This window comes from Odocoileus virginianus, chromosome 10 (genome assembly GCF_023699985.2).
Source record: "Odocoileus virginianus isolate 20LAN1187 ecotype Illinois chromosome 10, Ovbor_1.2, whole genome shotgun sequence".
Classification (NCBI taxonomy): domain Eukaryota; kingdom Metazoa; phylum Chordata; class Mammalia; order Artiodactyla; family Cervidae; genus Odocoileus; species Odocoileus virginianus.
The window spans coordinates 25,896,104-25,917,108 of NC_069683.1; the positions used below are offsets into that span (position 1 = coordinate 25,896,104).

General features: G+C 40.6%; 1 protein-coding gene across 1 annotated transcript in view; it reads left to right on the top strand.

Moving 5' to 3' along the window:
- The window catches only part of LOC110148981 (uncharacterized), a 191,916-nt gene that overhangs the window by 80,758 nt on the left and 90,153 nt on the right, over positions 1 to 21,005 (top strand). Inside the window, exon 2 of the mRNA XM_020911287.2 lies at positions 10,409 to 10,652. Coding sequence (XP_020766946.2) covers positions 10,435 to 10,652 — 218 coding nt within the window. The 5' untranslated portion in view covers positions 10,409 to 10,434. The remainder of the gene's footprint in view (positions 1 to 10,408; positions 10,653 to 21,005) is intronic.

Below are 21,005 nucleotides of genomic sequence, written 5' to 3' on the forward strand. Positions count from 1 at the left end.
CGGAGGAGCCTAGATGGCTTTAGTCCATGGGGTCGCAAAGAGTTGGACACAACTGAGCGACTTCACTTTCTTTTCTTCTTGATGGGTAATGATATTTAGTACCATTAATTATATTTATTGGCCAGTTGAGTATCCTCTTTCATCATGTGCCCATTCAAGTCTTTAACTTTTTCTTTTTAAATTTGGGTTGTGTAATTCTTTTCCATTGATTTGTAGGGGTTCTCTATATGTTTGGGATATTAGTTCTTTTTGGATATATGTATTGCATAACTTACTGGTGTCATTTGATAAACACAAGTTCTTAATTTTAATTTAAAAGAAGTTAAATTTATTAATTTTTTTTTATAATAAGTGACTTTTGTATCCTTTTATATTAAGAGATTATTCTGCTTACCCCAGTGTTAAAAACATAGTCTATAATACTTTCTAGGAACTTTATTGTTTTTTCTTTTACATTTAAATCAATAAATCATATAGAATTATGTGCATGTTTTGAGATGGGATAAAGTTTCATTATAAAATACAAGTTATTAAAAATATTATTCTTTCCCCATTGCATTTCAGTGGCACCTTTTTCATAAATTATTTGGTCTTATAAGGATGGCCTGTTTCCCAGACCCACTGTTCTATTTCATCAATATGTTTGTACATCCTGTGCCAATACCACTGTTTCAGTTAGGCTATACTTTATAATAAGTTTGATATTTGATAATGTAAATTCTTCAACTTTATTCTTTTCATGTTTGTTTTGACTATTCTGTCTTTTACAGTTCTGTTTAAAATGTATGATCAGTTTATTAGTTTTCATAGAAAAGCCAGCTGGGATTTTGATTAGAATTTATTTGAACTTAAATAGATCAACGGGGGAGACACTCCCAATACTTGGTCTTCCAGTCCACGGTTATGATATATCTCTCCATTTATGTCATTCTTAATTTCTCCTGGCAGTGTTTCATAGTTTTCAGTATATAGGTCTTGCACAGTTTTTAATACTTCTGTTTCTAGGTTTCTGGTATTTATCTTTTAAAAAGTGCTGCACTCAATATGCCAGCAAATTTGGAAAACTCAGCAGTGGCCACAGGACTGGAAAAGGTCAGTTTTCATTCCCATCCCAAAGAAAGGCAATGCCAAAGAATGCTCAAACTACTGCACAATTGCACTCATCTCACATGCTAGTAAAGTAATGCTCAAAATTCTCCAAGCCAGGCTTCAGCAATACATGAACCTTGAACTTCCAGACGTTGAAGCTGGTTTTAGAAAGGCAGAGGAACCAGAGATCAAATTGCCAACATCCACTGGATCATCGAAAAAGCAAGAGAGTTTCAGAAAAACATCTATTTCTGCTTTATTGACTATGCCAAAGCCTTTGACTATGTGGATCACAAGAAATGGTGGGAAATTCTGAAAGAGATGGGCATACCAGACCACCTGACTTGCCTCTTGAAAAACCTGTATGTAGGTCAGGAAGCAACAGTTAGAACTGGATGGACATGGAACAACAGACTGGTTCCAAATAGGAAAAGGAGTACGTCAAGGCTGTATATTGTCACCCTACTTATTTAACTTATATGCAGAGTACATCATGAGAAATGCTGGGCTAGAGGAAGCACAAGCTGGAATAAAGATTGCTGGGAGAAATATCAATAACCTCAGATATGCAGATGACACCACCTTTATGGCAGAAAGTGAAGAAGAACTAAAGAGCCTCTTGGTGAAAGTGAAAGAGGAGAGTGAAAAAGTTGGCTTAAAGCTCAACATTCAGAAAACTAAGATCATGGATCCAGTCCCATCACTTCATGGCAAATAGTTGGGGAAACAGTGGCTGACTTTATTTTTCTGGGCTCCATAATCACTGCAGATAGTGATTGCATTCATGAAATTAAAAGACGCTTGCTCCTTGGAAGGAAGGTTATGACCAACCTAGACAGCATATTAGAAAGCAGAGACATTACTTTGTCAACAAAGCTCCATCTAGTCAAAGCTATGGTTTTCCAGTAGTCATGTATGGTTGTAAGAGTTGGACTATAAAGAAAGCTGAGCACCAAAGAACTGATGCTTTTGAACTGTGGTGTTGGAGAAGACTCTTGAGAGTCCCTTGGACTGCAAGGAGATCCAACCAGTCCATCCTAAAGGAGATCAATCCTGGGTGTTCATTGGAAGAACTGATGTTGAAGCTGAAACTCCAATACTTTGGCCACCTGATGTGAAGAGCTGACTCATTTGAAAAGACCCTGATGCTGGGAAAGATTGAGGGCAGGAGGAGAAGGGGATGACAGAGGATGAGATGGTTGGATGGCATCACTGACTCGATGGACATGGGTTTGGGTGGACTCCGGGAGTTGGTGATGGACAGGGAGGCCTGGCGTGCTGTGGTTCATGGGGTCACAAAGAGTCGGACACGACTGAGCAACTGAACTGAACTTACTGATTCTTAGGTAGCATATGTTTTACTAATAAAAATGGTATTGTTTTAGATTTTCCTTTTCCAGTTGTTTAGTGTTAATATGTAGAAACACCATTGACTTTTAAGTATGATTTAAAGGGACTTTGCTAAATTCACTTTTTAATCCTTAATAGATTATTCTGAATATGTTAGGTGTGTACTCATATCATCTGTGAACAATGGTGATTTTTTCCCTAAAAACATTTAATTTTTTTCCCTTGGACCACAAGATAATGTCTAATAAAAATGATCACAGTCATTCTGATTTTATTCCCAATTTCAATGGTAAAGCTTTCACTATTTTACCATTAATAGACTTAATGTAAATTAAAAAAAAGATATTCTTTATTAGTTAAGGCAGTTTCTTTTTTTCCTACTTTGTTAGGATTTTAATATGAATTGGCATTGAATTTCATCAAGTGCTTTTTTTCATATATTAGTGACAATATAACTTTTGTTATTTATTTAGTTAATGGGAGTAAATTATATTGATGGATTTTCAAGTTTTAAATCAGCTTAGTATTAAATTAAGTTAGTTGAGATCCATTCTCTTTTATGTCCCCAGTTTTGACATGCCAATATTTAATTTCATTTTGCCAAATTATTGCATCTGTGTTCATAAGAGAGATTGGCTTATACTTTTCCTTTCTTGTAGTACTTTTTCTTCGTTGGTGCGTTTTGGTATCAAGGCCTCATAAAATGTGTTCAGAAGTGAATTCATTTTATCTGTTCTTTGGAATAATTTGTATTACAGTGGTATTAGTTCATGAAATAAAGAACTTACTGATGAAGCCATTTGGTCCTAAACTTTTCTTTGTGGACAGGCTTTTAATTATAGATGCATATTTGAATGGATATAAGGCTATTTGAATTTTCTATTTCTTCTTGTGTCAGTTTTGGTAAGTTAGTATCTTAAAAAATGAATTATCCATTTCACCTAAATTATCAAATTTTTTGATCTAAAGATATTTTTAACATCTTATCTTTTTAATACCTGTGAGATCTGTAGTGATGTCCCTTTTTCATTTCTTATATTGATAGTTGGTACCCTCTTTTCTCTTTATACTCTTACTATATTTTAAAATCAATTTTGTTTTATTTTCTCAAAGAACAAACTTTTAGCTTTATTATATTTTCTGCTGTAGTGATTGACAAAATATGGCCCATGAGTCAAATATAACCCATTACCTGTTTTGTAAATGTAGTTTTGTTGAAACACAGCTGTGTCCATTCATTTTGTATTGACTACGCCTGCTGCTTTGCATTACAATGACAGAGATGAGTAGTTGTAACATATGGCCCACAAAATTTAAAGTGTTTACCATTTGTCCTTTACGGAAAAAGACTTCTCTACTGTGCTGTTTGTTTGTTTTGTTTTGTTCTTTTTGGTCTAGTTTATTGCCTTTTGTTCTTATCTTCATTATTATTCTTGTACTTTCTTTGAGTTCAGTTTGCTCCTCTTTTTCAAGATTATTGAGATGGATCCTTAGATCACTCCTTTTCATCTTTAGATTTTCATTTGACTATTGTGTTTTCTCTAGCTACATGTTAGGTATATCCCATAAGTTTTTATATGTCATATTTTTATTACCATTCTGTTGACAATGTTTTCTTATTTTCCATTGTGATTTCCTATTTAACTTTATTTATCATCTGGCCTTTGGGGATTTTTAAAATTGTGTTTTTGTTGTAGTTATTGTTATTGATTTTTAGATTTAATTCCACTGTGGTCAGAGAACATACTCTGATTTTAATTCTTTAAAATTTTTTGAGACTTGTTTTATGGCCTAGGATATGTTTTATTTTGGTAACTTCTATATGTACCTGAGAATAATGTGTATTCTCCAATCAGTAGGTCCTGTGTTAAGTTTTTAATAATGTTCAGTTTTCTATAGATTAATTTATTTTCTGCTTCTTTGAGCTATTGAGAGAGGTGTGTTAGAGCTACACACTGCAAGTGGGAATATGTTTATTAGTCCTGTAGTTTTGTTAGTTTTTACTATATTTGAGGCTGTGTTATGAAATCTTCAGGTTGAATTGACCTGTTTATCTTTACCAGAGTTTCTCTTTTGTGTGTAGTAATACTTCTCGCCTTAAAATCCATTTTGTCTGTCGTTAGTATATCTACGTTATCCTTTTTTCTTGTTTATGTTTGTATGTTTTCCATCATTTTACTACTGAGTTTTCTTTTCCTTGTATTTAAGTTGTGTCTATTATAAATAACATGTAGTTGTGTTTAAAAAATATCCATTCTTAGAGTCTATGCCTATTATTTGGAGTACTTCATGGCAATTCATGTAATTATTGCTAATTTTTATTCTTGTCTATTTACTATCTTACAGTTGGTTTTTTTTTTTTTTTTGGTCTCAATCTGTTTTTGGTCCTCTCGTCTGACATATGGCTTTCTTTTGGCTTTGAAAAGTATCTTTATTGTTTAGTTTTCCCTTTGTTAATTTAAATATTCTTTTTCTGATTATCCTAGAGATTATACCATGCTTCCTTGACTTATAGTCAATCTTAAATTAGGATTACTTATATATTCTACTAGATTCACCAATATTTTACATTTTTTCCTCATTTACTTTATCATCTTCTCCTTCATGCCCGTGTATTATCACCCTACATACTCAACACACACACAGTATTCTTTCTGAACCATTTGCAAGACGTTGCAGATGTCATACTTCTTTATTTTAAAATTCTTCAGTTTGTATCTACTAAAAACAAGGAATTTATCTTATGTAACTAAAGTAGAACTTCAAAATTAGAAAATTTAGTATTGATACAATACTGTTATCTGATCTACAATCTAAATTAAAATTTTGTCAATTATTCCAATAATTTCCCTTATAGCAGCATCTTTTTCCCAGTTAAGTATGTAATCTAGGATTATTGCATTTAGTTGTCATGGTTGTTTAATCTCCTTTAATTGAAACAGTTCTTCTCCCTTTGTCTTTCATGATCTTGATATTTTTGAAGAGTACAAGCAAGCACTTTGTAGAATTTTTAAATCTTGGTTTCTCTGGTGTTTCATTATGATTAGATTCAGGTATTTTACAATGCAATAACATTGTAAAATAACACAAAAGTGATGTTGTGTCCTTCTCAGGCCATTGTATCAGGAGGCATTTGATGTTCCTTTGATTCAGTATTAGTGATACTAACTTTGATAACTTGCGTAAGGAGATGTCTTACCAGTATGAGCCATCATAAACTTAATACTATTAATTTGTAATGAATAAGTAATTTGTGGGGAACTATTTTGAGACCGTGGAAATTATCTGCTTCTCACCAAACTTGTACCCAGTATACTTTATCATCCATCAATGATTGTTGACTGAATCAGTTACTACTATGGTATTTGCAAAATGATGATTTTTCTAACTCCATTATCCTTTCTACATTTATGACTCAGCATACTGATGCAAGGGGTAACTTTCTTTTACCCCTATTTATTAATTTGGTAGACTTAAGAATTGTTATTTAATTCAAAATGTTATAATCCATTAATCTTGTTTTAATTTGATGCTCAGATATTTCAGATTTGGCCATTGGGAACCCACTCAAACAAGTTCCCATGAACTTTTGACATGCTCATCATTCTTTGTACATTGCATTACTTTCTGGCACAGTGAGATATTCCAGGATCATCTTTTACTTTATCTACCCTAGCATTGTAATCAGTTGTTTCTTTTAAGGATCGCTGGTTCCTTTCTCTGGAGGTGGGTATTTAGAAACTTAGATCTGGGAACTTCCTTGGTGGTCCAGTGGTTAAGATGCCGTGCTTCCAATGCAGGGGATAAGGGTTCAATCCCTGGTTGGGAAACTAAGATTCCACATGCTGTGTGGCATGGCTAAAAAAAAAGAAAAAGAGTCTAGACACCAAGTGAAGTGAAAGTCGCTCAGTTGTGTCTGACTCTGCAACCCTACAACTATACAGTTCTTGGAATTCTCGAGGCCAGAATACTGGAGTGGATAGCCTTTCCCTTCTCCAGGGGATCTTCCCAACCCAGGGGTCAAACCCAGGTCTCCCGCATTGCAGGCAGATTCCTTACCAGCTGAGCCACAAGGGAAGCAGACACCAAGTGTGCTGATTTTCTACTGCAGTAGAAAATGTACTATATTATATCTAGTCTCTGCCATTACATCTAGTCTCAGCTGGATTAGGAAATCTCTATCTCTGCCTCTAACCATGGAGTTCATATTGATGATCCCAGATCTAATCGAACACCAGAATGTTCACTTTAGTCTTTTTCCTTTCTATATTTGTAAGCCCTTTTTACAAGTGACAAATCTGGCTCAGATTATTCTCAGTATATTTTACTCACTTGCCTAGGCTTAGATTCACAGAGAGTATTTTAGATTTGCTACCCCTACCACTATAAAAAATCATGCTGATTAACCAGTGTTCAATGCTTATAAAAAGATTTTTGTTTCCACACTGAGAGTATATAATTAAAACTCTGCATTCAAAAGTAATTATTTTTCCCTTCAGTGTGATTATGTTATTCATTTGAATTTTAGTTAGGCTCATTTATTTCTGTTTGTATTCCATTTTTGGTTTCTTTCCCCTCCATCATTGTTAATTTAACATCATCATCATCCTTATTTTGTATGAGTATATAAAGCATTAGCATGCTTCCAAAACTCAAGATTACACAAAAATCTATATTCAGAGGTGTATTACTTCCCCTTTCCCACCCCATGCACCTTAATGCACCCTTGTAAATTTCTGGTTCATCCTTCCTGGATTTGTTTTTTAAAATAAAAGTAAATACATTTATATTATCTTATTTCCTCTTCTTTCTTGTGCAAAAGTATCATTCTATATATGCCCTTTTGCACTTTGCTTTCGATGATTTTTTTTTTTTTTTGGCTGCTCTGGGTTTTCATTGCGGCATGTGTGTTGGTTTGCCCCCTGGCATGGGGGCTCTTAGTTCCCCAAGCAGACACTGAACTTGTGTCCCTTTCATTGGAAGGTGGATTCTTAACCACTGGACAACCAGGTTAAAAACTACTGCTTTTGTTGATAGACAACAAATATATTCTGTCAATCACTCCATATCATGTCTTATTTAGTTTTTATTTACAGTTACATAGTATGCTATTGGGGCTTCCCTGTGGCTCAGCTGGTAAAGAATCTGCCTGCAATACGGGAGACCTGGGTTCGATCCCTGGGTTGAGAAGATCCCCTGGAGAAGGGATAGGCTACCCACTCCAGTATTCTGGTCTAAAGAATTCCGTGGACTGTACAGTCCATGGGGTCACAAAGAGTTGGACAAGAACTGGGCGACTTTCACTTTCAGCATGCTATTGTGCGAATATACCATAGTTCATTCAACCAATCTCTTATGCGTATGTGTGCTTTTTTTTTTTATGTGTGTTTTTTCACAGTATCTTTTAGTTATAAATAATATCCTTTGTTCATATTTTTTTTTTTTACATTCTTGAAGGTGTATTTTCAAGGAAAATTATTAGATGCAATTTAAAAGGTAAGCTTACTTGTGGTTTTGTTAGATATTGTCAAATTCTCCTCCCATAAAGGTGTGGGAGACATTCCCACCAGCGATGTATAAAAGTCTCTTTCCTCATGGCTATGTCAACAGAATGTGCTATCAAGCTTTGTAATTTTTACCAAATCTAATAGTTGAGAAATGGTATCTCAGCACAGGTATAATTTCTATTATAACTAAAGTTGTCCGTCTTTTCATTTAAAATCTTTATTTGTGAATTGTCTGTGACTTTTGCTTATTTTTGTATTGCGTTTTTGACATTCCTCCCCTTCAGTTTTAGAATTCTTTATGTGTTGGAATGGATATTAGCCTTTTATTTCTGATTTATGTTAGTCATAGCTATTTTGAAATCTGTGTGAGTCTGTGGGACTGTTTCTATTTTATTAAAATTAATTCTTCTGTTCCTTTTTGCTAGTAGACTTGGTATTTTTGAGTGAAGGCCAGTCTTTGTGTATAAAATGATGATGTACAGGCTCTGGATGGTGGTGTTTCCCTTCAGAGATGATTTCATTTTCTACTAGCTGACAGATGATATATGGGTAGATAATCTTGATCAAGGCTTGTCAGTGTAAGGCTTGCCTTCATTCTAAGGGAGTAATACTTCTTGGGTCGAAACTGAAAGTCTAGTCTTCGCCCTCCTCCTTGTCAGCCCTGAAAGCTCATTTTTGGGTCCTCAGTGTAATGAGACTCTTGTCTCCTCCTGAGACTTTAGCCATATACAGTTGCTTCAGCTAGTTTCTCTCTTTTCTCTGAGCCTGTGCAGCTTGAGAGTCAGCAAAGGCCTTGAGGGGAATTTGCTCACTTTCTCCAGGGTCTTGGCCTTTCAGTTTTTGTTAACTCTTCCACCACAGCGAGACTACTTACTGCAAGCTCTAGGTTGCTGTTATTTCTTCAGCCTTTATTCCCCAATGTGGCAAATTAGCAAATGCCCTGATGAGAAACAGCAGTGGCGAGTGTGTTACCCTGTCCTCGGGGGTGCGCCTGGAGAGTCCTGCTGCCTTGATTTTTCTCTTCAAACCTCCACACAGCTTTGCTTGTGTGTTTCATCTAGTTCCTGTAGTTGTTCTCAGAGGGGTTATTCTGATACTGGTTATTCCATCATAGATGGTCGCAGCAGTCATCTTTCCACTGAGCACATCTCTTTAAATTTGTATGGAAATGAGAAAACACAGTCAAATTGATAAAACATTTTAAAATTGACAAGGAAATTGGCCTGCTTGTACACTGCTGTGGAAGATATAAATTGGTACCACCTTTCTGGAGGGCATCCTTAACAATGTACTCTTTGACCCAGTAATTCTGCTTCTAAGTATTTATCCTAAGAAGATAATCACAGATGTGTGTGAAGGTTTATTTACAAAGATTCCAATCCCAATTAACAAACTTGGAATCAAAATCCTCAGTTTGCAACAAAAGAATATTTGATAAATTGTGGTGCTTCTTTACAATGGAATATAACAGAATCCAGCATTGCAAGTGACAAAAGAGAATGTTTAAGCGTATTTATTACTCTCTCCTAGAGGAGGGCATGGCAACCCACTCTTCTTGCCTGGAGAATCCCCATGGACAGAGGAGCCTGGCGGGCTACAGTCCATGGGGCTCCAAAGAGCCGTATATGACCGAGCAACCAAGTACAGCACGGCAGAGACACTCTCTATATAACATTAGCGAGTATTGTTAAGCACAGGCAATTACAAAGCAACATGAGCAGTATGATCCTGTTTAAGAATGTGTATGCAGATATATAAGACGGGAGTAATGCACATGGAAGTGTTAATAGCTGGTATTGTTGGGTTTTTTCCTCCTTTGTGCGTCATCTAAAAATTTTCCATAGGACGTTACTTTTGTTCTAAAGGAAAATTAATGCCCTTAAAAGAAAAAACCTGGGACTTCCCTGGTAGTCAGGTGGTTAAAACTTGGTGCTCCCAACGCAGAGGGCACAGGTTCAATCCTTGGTCAGGGAACTAAGATTCCACATGCCAAAATAAATAAATAAATAAATAAAAGAAAGAAAAAACCCTTACAGCTGATAGGCCCAACTGATAGTATTTTCTAGTAAACATCTTATTTTACACTGGTTGCCTAAGCTCTGTCTTTATGCCCTTAGTGATGATACAGATTTTGTCAGAAACGGTGCCCACCTTGAAATACTTTGGGGAGCAGAGCACCGCCATAGAAATGTACTTTAAATTCTTACTGGTCAGATTCAAGCAAAGGCTTCACCTGTTTCTGTCAGTGTGTGTCAAAACCTTTTAAATAAGGAATCCTTTTTAAAAAGTCAGTAGGTTTGTGGTAAGGACCTGGATTATCAGGGAATATTTATTTCCTAGCCAAAAAAAAAGTCTAATTTCCTTTTGAAACCAATGGTCAAGATTTAATACAATTGCCTTTGTAAAACTAGCATCAAGATTTCTGAAGACCATTCTCATCCTCGTTGCTTTTTCTCTTGAAGGTACTGTCCAAGGCAGCAGCCCCACTATGACCTCTTGGGTTTTGAGGCTGCTTCCTAGGAATGGCTGGTCCTTGGCTACAGCATCAGAGAACCAGCGAGCTGAGGATCGCCGTCGGCACCAGGAGGCCTACGGGTACTTCTTGCCCATCCAGACGAGGTGGCAGGACAATGACCAGTACGGCCACGTGAACAATGTCGTGTACTACAGCTACTTCGACACGATTATCAACCAGTATTTGATCAGGTAGGTGCGGGCTCTTCAGCCCCCATCCTCATGTCACCTTCCTGGCGTGCTCTGGTGGGGGCAAGTGCAGGGTGTTCTGGGAGGAGACGCCCGTTTGCCTCTAGTGTTTTTGCTGGTGTGGCTCCTTTGTTGAGCCAACCTGAAGTCAGGTTATTCTGTGAACAGCTGGACCAATAGGTGAGTAAGGAGGATTCTGTTGCCCTGCTGCTCCTGCAGTCGCAGGTGTTTTGTCTGTCTTGGTCCTTTGCACTAAATCGTCAGCAAATGAATCTGGCTTTGAATCTCAATTAAGCAACTACACAACAAGCCATGTAATATCCAAACCCTGAAACTTGAGCAGACAGTAACATCAGCCCTCAAGGCCTTCTTGAGAAAAGCAGCTGCTTCCTCCCACCGAGGGCATATAACGGGGAGGAGAGAGAGACTAAAGATGCATATTGTAGCCTCTGAATGCCATGACGACAGGATCGCTGCCTGAGGTGTGTTTGCAAGATTGGTTAGTGTATGTTTGTTAATATCATTCTCTATATGAAAGACTGGGCTGCACACAGTGCTGTGTAAATCCCAGCTCCAACTTGTATTGACTGTGTAGTTTGGATCAAATTATTTAACCTTATTGAGTCTTTTGTAAAAATAATGCACATATACTGAGAGTTTTCTCTATGTCTAGCACTGTGAAGCCTTTTGCACAGCCTTTCTTGTTTAATCTTAAGACCACTTGATGAGAGAGTAGCAGATTGTCGGTCCACTGCCTGAACCCCCTTGCCTTTACCTTTCAGGGCATGCTGGCCTGACTCTCAGCTATGAACACTAACATTTCTTTGCCTAAGGACTTTCTCTGGCCACCAGAGCCCCTTTTGCAGGCAGGCCAGAAACCCAAGGAATCAGTGCTCTCTAAAAGCAACCTTCAATCACTGACTGATGGGAGTTAGTATATAATATGAATACCCCAACTTCCTTACTCCTTGGGTGAGTTATCTGAGCTGCATGCTGTACATAGCCTTCCAGGCTTGCCTAGTGGGATTAGGCTCCATTTCCCAGATTGGTAGCTTGAAAAAAACTGAGATAAAATGTCCATACCATAAAACATGAGAGTGAAAGTCGCTCAGTCATGTCAGACTCTTTGCGACTTCATGGACTATCTAGTCCATGGCATTCTCCAGGCCAGAATACTGGAATAGGTAGTCTTTCCCTTCTCTAGGGGATTTTCCCAACCCAGAGAGCAAACCCAAGTCTCCCGCATCACTGGCGGATTCTTTCCCAGCTGAGCCACAAGGGAAGCTCACCATAAAACGTGCTATTTTAAAACCATTTAAGCATATAATTTGGTGGTTTTAGTATATTCACAATGCTGTCTGGCCATCACCACCATCTAATTCCAGAACTCCATCCCCCCGCCCCTTAAAAGAAACCCCATATCTGTTAGTAGTCATTCTCAGTTTATCTCTCCTCCCATCCTCTGTCTCCATAGGTTTGCCAATTCTGGACATTTCATATAAATGGAATCATAGTATATGTGATCTTTTGTGTTTGATTTCTTTCACTTAGCATTACGTTTTTGAGGTTGGTCAATATTGCAGCTTTTATTAGTACTGTTTCTTTTTATGGTCGAATAATAATCCATTGTATTGATATTTTGTTTGTTCATTTGTCATTGGATGGACATTTGGGTTGTTTCCACTTTTTGGCTATTATGAATAATGCTGCTATGCATATTTGTGTACAAGTTTTTGTGTGGACATGTTTTCAGTTCTTTTGGGTATGTACCTAGAATGGAATTGCTTGAATCATATGGTAACTCATATATTTAACTTTTGAGTAACCATCAAACTGTTTTCCTTGATGACTATACCATTTATATTCCCACCAAAATGATAAGGATTTCAATTTCTGCACATCCTTGCCAATACTTGTTACTATCTGTCTTTTTTGCTTGTAGTCATCCTGGTGGAAATGAAGTGGTATCTCATTTTGATTTGCATTTCCCTGATAACTAATGATGTTCAGGATATTATCATGTGCTTGTTGGTCTTTGGTATATCTTCTTTGTAAACATACCTATTCAGATCCTTTCCCCATTTTTCAACTGGGGTATTTAGATTTCTACTGTTGGGTTGTGAGAGTTCTTTATATATTCTGAATACTACACCCTTATTATAAATGATTCACAAATACCTTCTCCCAGAGATCAAGGTGTTGGAGTAGAGGGATGTGGAGCTCACTCACTTCCACAAATACTTCAAAATATATCTATACATGGAATAATTCTCAAGAATATCTACTGAAAGCCTGCAGAAGATCTCATGCAACCAAAGCTGCAAGAAAGATCCCCACCTGCTTGGGTAGGACTATGGGAAAAAAGGAAAAGACAAATACTTTCTCCCATTCTGTGTTCTTTTTTTTTTCACTTTCTTGCTAGTGTCCATTGACATGCATGAGCTTTTAATTTTGATGACAGTGCTAACTTCTTAAGTAGCAAATGCTTTATTGGCTACTTTCTCCTCTTGTCCCTTCCTCACTTCTGCAGGATGATTTAATCTATAAGATGTACCTTATAGTTTGCGCTCACAGTGCACATTTGCTATGTATAGATAAACTAAATGTCTCCTTTCTTCAAAAGAATAGAACAACTTTCACTTGAGACTGCCTGGTTCTCTCATATGCTATGTGGTCCTGAATTGTCACACTAATTTCACTTTGTGTGCACCTGTCAGTGAGTCCTCCAGAACTGGCTCACACTTGCTTACTTATGAATAATAAATGTTTTTTTCAGCACTCGTGTTAGCTTTTAGGAGAATATGTGCTTTATACTTTGAAATCCACAGCAGGAGGTAAAAACAGCACTCGAGGCTTTTCGTAATTTCACATCATTTGTCACATAGGGAAACTTGACAATGAATTTTCCCAGCTCGCTCCAGGGCTACTTACTCTTTTTAAAGGAAGGATCAGCCTTGTAATTTCTTTGGGTTGACTCTTAATTTTATTGCTGTTGAGAGCTAGTGGTGTGTCTTAGTTTAGGTTTCCGTGTGTGTGTGTGTGTGTGTGTGTGTGTGCGCGCGCACATGCGCGCGCAAGTCACTTTCATTCGTGTCTGACTTTGCGATCCCATGGACTGTAGCCTGCCAGGCTCCTCTGTCTGTGGAATTCTGCAGGCAAGAATACTGGAGTGGGTAGCCATTTCCTCCTCCAGGGGATCTTCCTGACCCAAGGGATCAAACCTGCATCTCTTATGTCTCCTGCATTGGCAGGCAGGTTCTTTACCACTAGTGAGTGCCACCTGGGAAGCCCTGGGTTGCTCCAATAGAAATACAAACTACTGGTTTGGATAACAAGTTTCTTTCTCCCATTTCTGGAAGCTGGGAAGCCCAGATCAGGATGCCAGCATGGGCGAGTTCTGGGAAGGGCCCTCTTCTTTGTTTACAGACACTTGCCTTCTTGCTGTATCCTCCCATGACCACAAAATGAGAGACAGAGCCACCCTCATGATCCTCATCTCAATTTGATTGCCTCCCAGAAACTCCACCTCCTTCCTAATACCATTCCATCAAAGTGTAGTGTTTCGATATTTGAGTTCAAGGGGGAACGCAGACGTGCAGTCTACAGCATCACTTTTGTGACTTTTGAAATCTTTCATTTGTAAATGGGCCTTCTAGAAAGGCAGTGTGCAGATAATGGTTGAGTCCTTCACCCAGTGGAGATTGTGTCTGTGTGGTCTCAATTCGTTATCAACCATTTCATCCAGGTTCTGCTTTTGCCAGTCCTGGGGGGTAGGGAAGGGGATTGGCAGCATGTGAGGAAGAATTTCTGCCACAGTAGTGTCCTGTTTCATGTAGAAATCCCCAGATACTACGCATTGACTCCAAAACTGTGAAAATACCCTGACCGTTGTGACCAGAGACTTCCTGATCATGACAAAAAATGGATTCCCCTTCATACGTTTTCTAAGAGATCCGAGGGTTGTTTAATAGGCTGCTCACTTGACTGTCAGAAGCCAAGCCAGCACCACAGAGAGGTGTGAGGACCCCGGGAAGACCGGCCAGGGAGAGGCAGGCTCATTGCCCCAGTGTGAGTCAGTGCGAGGAAGGCAGCTGGTCCGGTGGAAGCGGTGCCTCCCAGCCTGGCCTGCTCACTGGCCCTCTTCCACCTGGCTTTTCTGAGGATGGGTGGCTCTGCACATGTGCCAAACACCATGGGATAATCAACGAACCACACCCGTGTCTAGAAGATTCCCTCTTTGAGGAAGGTCTTCTCCAGGAGAGAGAACCAGGGTAAAATGGAGGCTGTGGAGGGGGAAGGAGAGACAGTAGAAGAGGCCACGCAGATTGCCCAAAGTTCCCATCACTTTGACACGCAGAAGGGGTTAAGTCATTCTTGAACAGTTTATCGCTCATCAATTGTAATTAAATATGTTTATATTAAATTATGTTCTGTAATTAATGTAAAATCCTTTAGCCTATGCTGTTATTAGAACCAGATGCTGAAGTACCAACAGTATTTCAACATGACTGTGCTGCCTTGCCAGCTGTCTAACTGTAATTACTTTAATCTCAGCTTGTTATCTAATTATCACCTTTGTAAAGGGAAAAGTACTCTCTAATGCTTACTGATTGTTTCAGATGATGATGAAGAGCGGGGAACAGCTGTCAGAGATCGTGGGCCCTGCTTATCACCACGAAGGAACTTATCCTGAGACCTAGCCTGGGCCAAACTGCTGAAAAAAGGTGTCCCAGGCAGGAACTGGGGACTGGCCAGTAAGGGGAGACAGTTGGTGTGCTGGTTAAGGGTGTGGCCCCTGTGGATAGACTGTCAGGTGATGCCTGCCTCCTCCAGTGATGGCAGGGAGGTTGGGGGGACAGGTTAGTTAATCTGTTTAAGACTCTGTTGTCCCATCTGTAACATGGAGGCAGTAATGATACTGGAATCTACCTCAAGGATTGCTGTGGAGACCAAATGAGATACAGCATATGAAGCCATTAGCGCGGTGTCTGATAAAATATACATACTTAGTAAATTTAACTGTTTTTTCTTTTTGATAAAAATCAGTGTTGTTTTCAGTATTTCCATCTTGGTTTTTGAAACAATTGAAATGGGTGTCTAAATGCCAGCAGCTTGACATGACCAGTGTGTTTTCCAAGTAATGCTGATGTCTGTCTTTTTGGGACTGAAATTTACCTTTGCATTGCTTATTCAAAAGTGGTTCACCCAACGAATGTAAACAAGTATTGTCAGGGAAATCTTGAAGCTCTTGAGGGGAAATAAACTGTTTTGGAGTATCCTTCAGTACTTTATGCATGTGCTTGCGTTTCAGCAATTGATTTGGTAACTATTTCATTCCAAAATAATCATTAAAACAGATAGTCTTAGGATGTTATTAAGCCTTTACTATCCTCTCAGCTTTATCTCTCAGGGCTGCACTCCCATCAGAGGGGAGCTCTTCCTGCTATGAAATAGAACGTCTGTCTGTCCAGTTGACTGTGAGGTCCTTGAGGGCAGGACAGGCCCTTCGTCATTCTTCTGTATCCTGAGTAGATTGCCCTGCCTGGCAGGTATTTTGTCTTCCCTTAGTAAGTATTCCTGAAAGAACTAAACAAAAGAACTCAACCTCAGACCATGCTGATCACCCAGGGTTTTTCCTTTCCCAGTGGCAGGAAGAAATGCTGGCTCCTGGGGCTGCAGGGCAGGTCTCAGTCTCCCACACTTGTTTTTGCCACTTATTACTGGGCTCCTGTGGAGGCTCAGATGGTAAAGAATCCACCTACAATGCTGAAGACCTGGGCTCGATCCCTGGTTGAGAGGATCGACCGGAGAAGGGGATGGCAACCCACTCCTGTTCCCAGGTGGCTGTAGTCATAGAGAACTTGCCTGCCAATGCAGGAGACATAAGAGACACAGGTTCAATCCCTGTGACCTTCTCAGGGTCAGGAAGATCCCCTGGAGGATGGCATGGCAACACACCCCAGGATACTTGCCTGGAGAACCCCATGGACAGAGGAGCCTGGTGGGCTATGGTCCATAGAGTTGCAAAGAGTCAGGAATGACTAAAGTGACTTAGCATGCACACACTGCATCCTCATGCCAGGAAACCACAAAGCAGGCCTGCAGGGAGAAAGATCAGAGTGTGCAGTGCGGTCTGACCTTCATGGTGACACGTCAACCATGTGTGGTTCAGCAGCAAGAGGAGCAGGAGACCTGAACTGACCCATCCCAAGGCAGGCCGCCCGAGAAGGGCAGAGTAGCGGGTCTTGAATGTCAGGAATGCCCAGGTGCAAAGAGGGCTGCTCTGCGAGAAGGCTCCCACTATTCATCAGAACAGAAATACTATGAACTCCATATAAACTCCCTTCAGTAGAAGGCACACATCCAACTCTGAAGTTATTCTTGGTTACAGTATATTTGGCGCATCCCTGGTGACCTGGTGGTAAAGAATCTGCCTGCAGTGCAGGAGGGGCAAGACACATGAGTTTGATCTCTGGGTCAGGAAGATCCCCTGGAGGAGGGCATGGCAACCCACTCCAGTACTCTTGCCTGCAGAATCCCATGGACCGAGGAGCCTGGTGGGCTACAATCCATGGGGTTGCAAAGAGCTGGACACGACTGAAGTGACTTGGCACACGCGCACACACAGTATATTTGGGCATTGAAGGAAATCACCTGAAGGGAGAGAATCAACCCAGCAGCAGATACCTCAAGTCTCTGTCTGAGCCTCATCTCCCATCACTCCTTTCATGGTTCCTTTGTCTCCTGCGATGGTAAAACCACGTGGTTGCTCACCAGCCACGTGCTGATTCGCAGCTCTGTGCACTTGGTTCAGCTGTTGCCTCTACCTGGAACGCCCCTGCTCCTATTCTTCAACAGTCCGACCCTCCCAACTGCCCATCACAGATATTAATAGGACTTGCACCCGTTCTCTGTATCCCCGTAGGATCCTGGCTTTTCTGTACCAGAGACCCAGAAACTTACAGTATACAGCCAGATATGAAACAGCCAGATACGAAGTATTTTTGTCTTGGTGGTGGGCTGTGTAGCAGCTCTGAGGCTCTGCTGCTGTGGTGGGAAGGCAGCCGTAGACAGCGTGTGGTTGAATCAAGGAAACCTTAGTGGAGTTCCCTGCTTGTTCCGTTTGTCTGTGCTCTTGTGGTCTCACAGTCCAAGTGACTCTTCCGGCTGCTTTGTCATGATCATTGATGCAGTGTCACTCTCCTGATGATGTGTCACCCAAATCTGAACTCCTCAGAATAGGGACTGCGGTGTCTTAACCTTGCTTTCCTCAGAGAGCAGAACTGAGACAAGCTTGTGCATACAGGTGGTTTGTTTTAGAAGTGGGTCCCCAAGGAGAAGGAGGGGGGCCCAGGAGGAGTGAACTCGAAGGAAGGCCAGCCCAGTATTACTGAGCTGATCATCAGAGTGGGCAGCAGCAGCCGGATCCCACTGGGCATCCCCCTCCCCCTCCAGGAGCTGTGTAGAATGGGCCTTGGAGTTCTCTGCCCACAGGACAGAAACAGGAGCATTTATCCACTGGCTCCATCCCTCCTTGGTCGAGGTTTGCTCTATGGAGTGTTAGCTCCTTTTTCCTCTAGGTGTGTGCATGTGTCAGATTCACTGAACGGATTGCTGCAACCCTGGGTCAGAAAACGGGAGACTCTCCACGCCGTCCAGGCAGGGGGCTGCCCAGTCACGCCTGAGCACCAGCAGGGCCGGCTGCTGCAGCAGTGGCTGGAGATCAAAAGGGGGAACAGGAGGTGAGGCCACCTGGCAGAGGTGTCCGAGCGTGTACTGTACCTGTTCCGTTGCCCAGCGTAGTAAGCTGCAAGTGCAGCGTCAGTGGTTAAGAGGACAGCTGTGGGTGCCAGACTGCTCAGGTTTTGCTTCTGGTGTTTCTTCTTGCTGATTGTGTCATCTCAGGCGGCCTCCTTAACCCCCACTTCTTCATTCCTCTCTAGAGTGGGGATTATAGTCCTTACTTCAAAGGCTGTTGTGCGGGACAGGATGCTTAGAAACGGGCCCATGTTACGTGCTCAGCCAATGATAGGTACTTAGTAAATACTGAAGGGTTTTTGACAGTGGGCTTTTGTAAGCCAATACTTCTATCTTTGTTTATTTTTTAATGTTTGAATAAATACATTTAACACTCCTTTCAAAAGAATATTGAAATACTGAAATATCTTACCAAATAAAAAGCATTAAGTAAGTCCTTTTCATTAGAAATGGAAAAATAGAAAATAAGAAAGAAAAAGGCACAAAACGTCAACCTACTGCTGAGATTGAGTATGACATTAACCTCTGGTTAATGGGCTTCCTAGCACCCCAAAAAACAAGGGAAACAAGCTATATAGTTCTTATTATCTGATAAGAGAAGACATTATTTCTTCCAGAAAAAAACAAACTTTTTTCTCTCAAATTAAGTTCTATAGGGAATTTAAAGGAATTTACTAAGGAGGCTTGAGCAACAAAATCAAAAGGATGTAACTAGTGTAGAAAGAGAGATTTTTATCTGTTGCAAGTCTGACTGGTACTTGCCGTGTCTGGGTGCTCACTGAACAAATGAAAAATGGGAAGTGTTTTCAGTGGCAGATTTTCTTTCAAAAGAGCTGGTACCCTGCCTCTGATAATGGGTATGAAAGCATGACTCCTAAAGAATCTGCCTGCAATGCAGGAGACCTGGTTTTGATCCCCGAGTTGGGAGGGCATGGAGGAGAAGAATACCCACTCCAGTGTTCTTGCCTGGAGAATCCCATGGACAGAGGAGCCTGGCGGACTGCAGTCCATGGGCTTGAAAAGAGTCGGACATGCCTGAGCAGCCAAGCACAGCACAGCGTCAGATTTGGAGCCAGCGTGGAGGACGGAGGTGAGTGGGTCTGCCGCTGGGGATGTGTGTGGGGGACTGGGGAGCAGGCGGCAGGTCTTTCAGCTGCCTGCTTGCTCAGAAAGCTGGCCTGAGCCCTCCGACCTCTGCTGCTTCCTCTTTCCAGGTCTCCTTCCTTGTTCTCAGGCTTACTGAGCAGACTCTTCCTGCGTCTTCCTGCGGACAGTCTTGCCCGTCCTCCCAGCATGAGACTTCCCTGCTGGGTGGCCCTGGGTGTCCCAGTCAGCCAGACACCACACAGGGCTCTGCCTTTCTTCTTCTGAGTCTCATCTCTGAGGCCCTGCGTGGACCATGTGCCCTCTTGAGTACATTTGTATCTCGGGGTCTCCGCTTACATATAGTTCCTCCATCAGTCTGAAGTTCTCAGTTCAAATATTATGATCTACCTCCCCGAGTCCACGGAAATCTCATTATAAGTAAGGTAATCTCATTTGCCAGTGTGTGCTACAACCCACAGGCTCGGAAACGTCCAGATCCAGGATGCCTGGGAAGTCGGGCTGTCAGATTAATATACTGTGTGAAAATTGGGGCCGGAGGTCACCAGTCTCCTGATACACAAATCTCCCTCTGAGAATCTCATTTCATTCAGACTATCAGTTAGATTAGAAATACCCTAATTATCCCACTGAAATTAAATTACTTTATGTTAGGGTGATATAATGAACAACCATAAAGAGTAGATATACAACCAGTCATCTTATTAGTCACAGCAAGACCAGACCATACACTAAATGGACCTTGCTGACTATTGTCAGCTAGTCCCTGTCTTCATGAAAAAAGGGGCAAGGGAAAGAGGAAGATGAGCTAGTTCCTGTGATTTTGCTTGGTGGGCTCCTGCTGCATTTCTCCACTGAGCTGCTAAGAGTTTCTCCCCAGAGGCGCTGCTTCTGGTCATCAGTGGGGGGAAAGAGTTATAAAGCAGCCACTGTGCTCCTGACTTATTCATCCCCATGGCATTGGGAGGTCTCATGACTTCCAGGACAGGACCAGGCATGCATAGTCCTTCACTTCCTTAATTTTTATCAGAATATAGTTGCTTTACAATACTGTGTTAGTTTCTAATATATAGCAAAGTGAATCAGTTATACGTATACATATGTTCCCTCTTTTTTGGATTTGCTTCCCATTTAGGCCACCGCAGAGCACTGAGTAAGGTTCCCTGAGCTGTACGGTAGGTTCTCATTAGCTACCTGTTTTATACACAGTGTCAATAGGGTATTAATACATATGTCAATCCCAAACTCCAGTTCATCCCATCCTCCCTTCCCCTCTTGGGTGACCATATGTCTGTTCTCCACCTCTGTGTCTCTATTTCTGTTTTGTAAATAAGATCATCTATACCATTTTTTAGATTCCATGTATATATGTTAACATACAATATTTGTTCTTCCCCTTCTAACTTATTTCACTCTATATAACACTTCCTAGTTCCATTTGTGTCTCTACAAATGACCAAATTGCATTTCTTTTTATGGCTGAGTAATATTCCA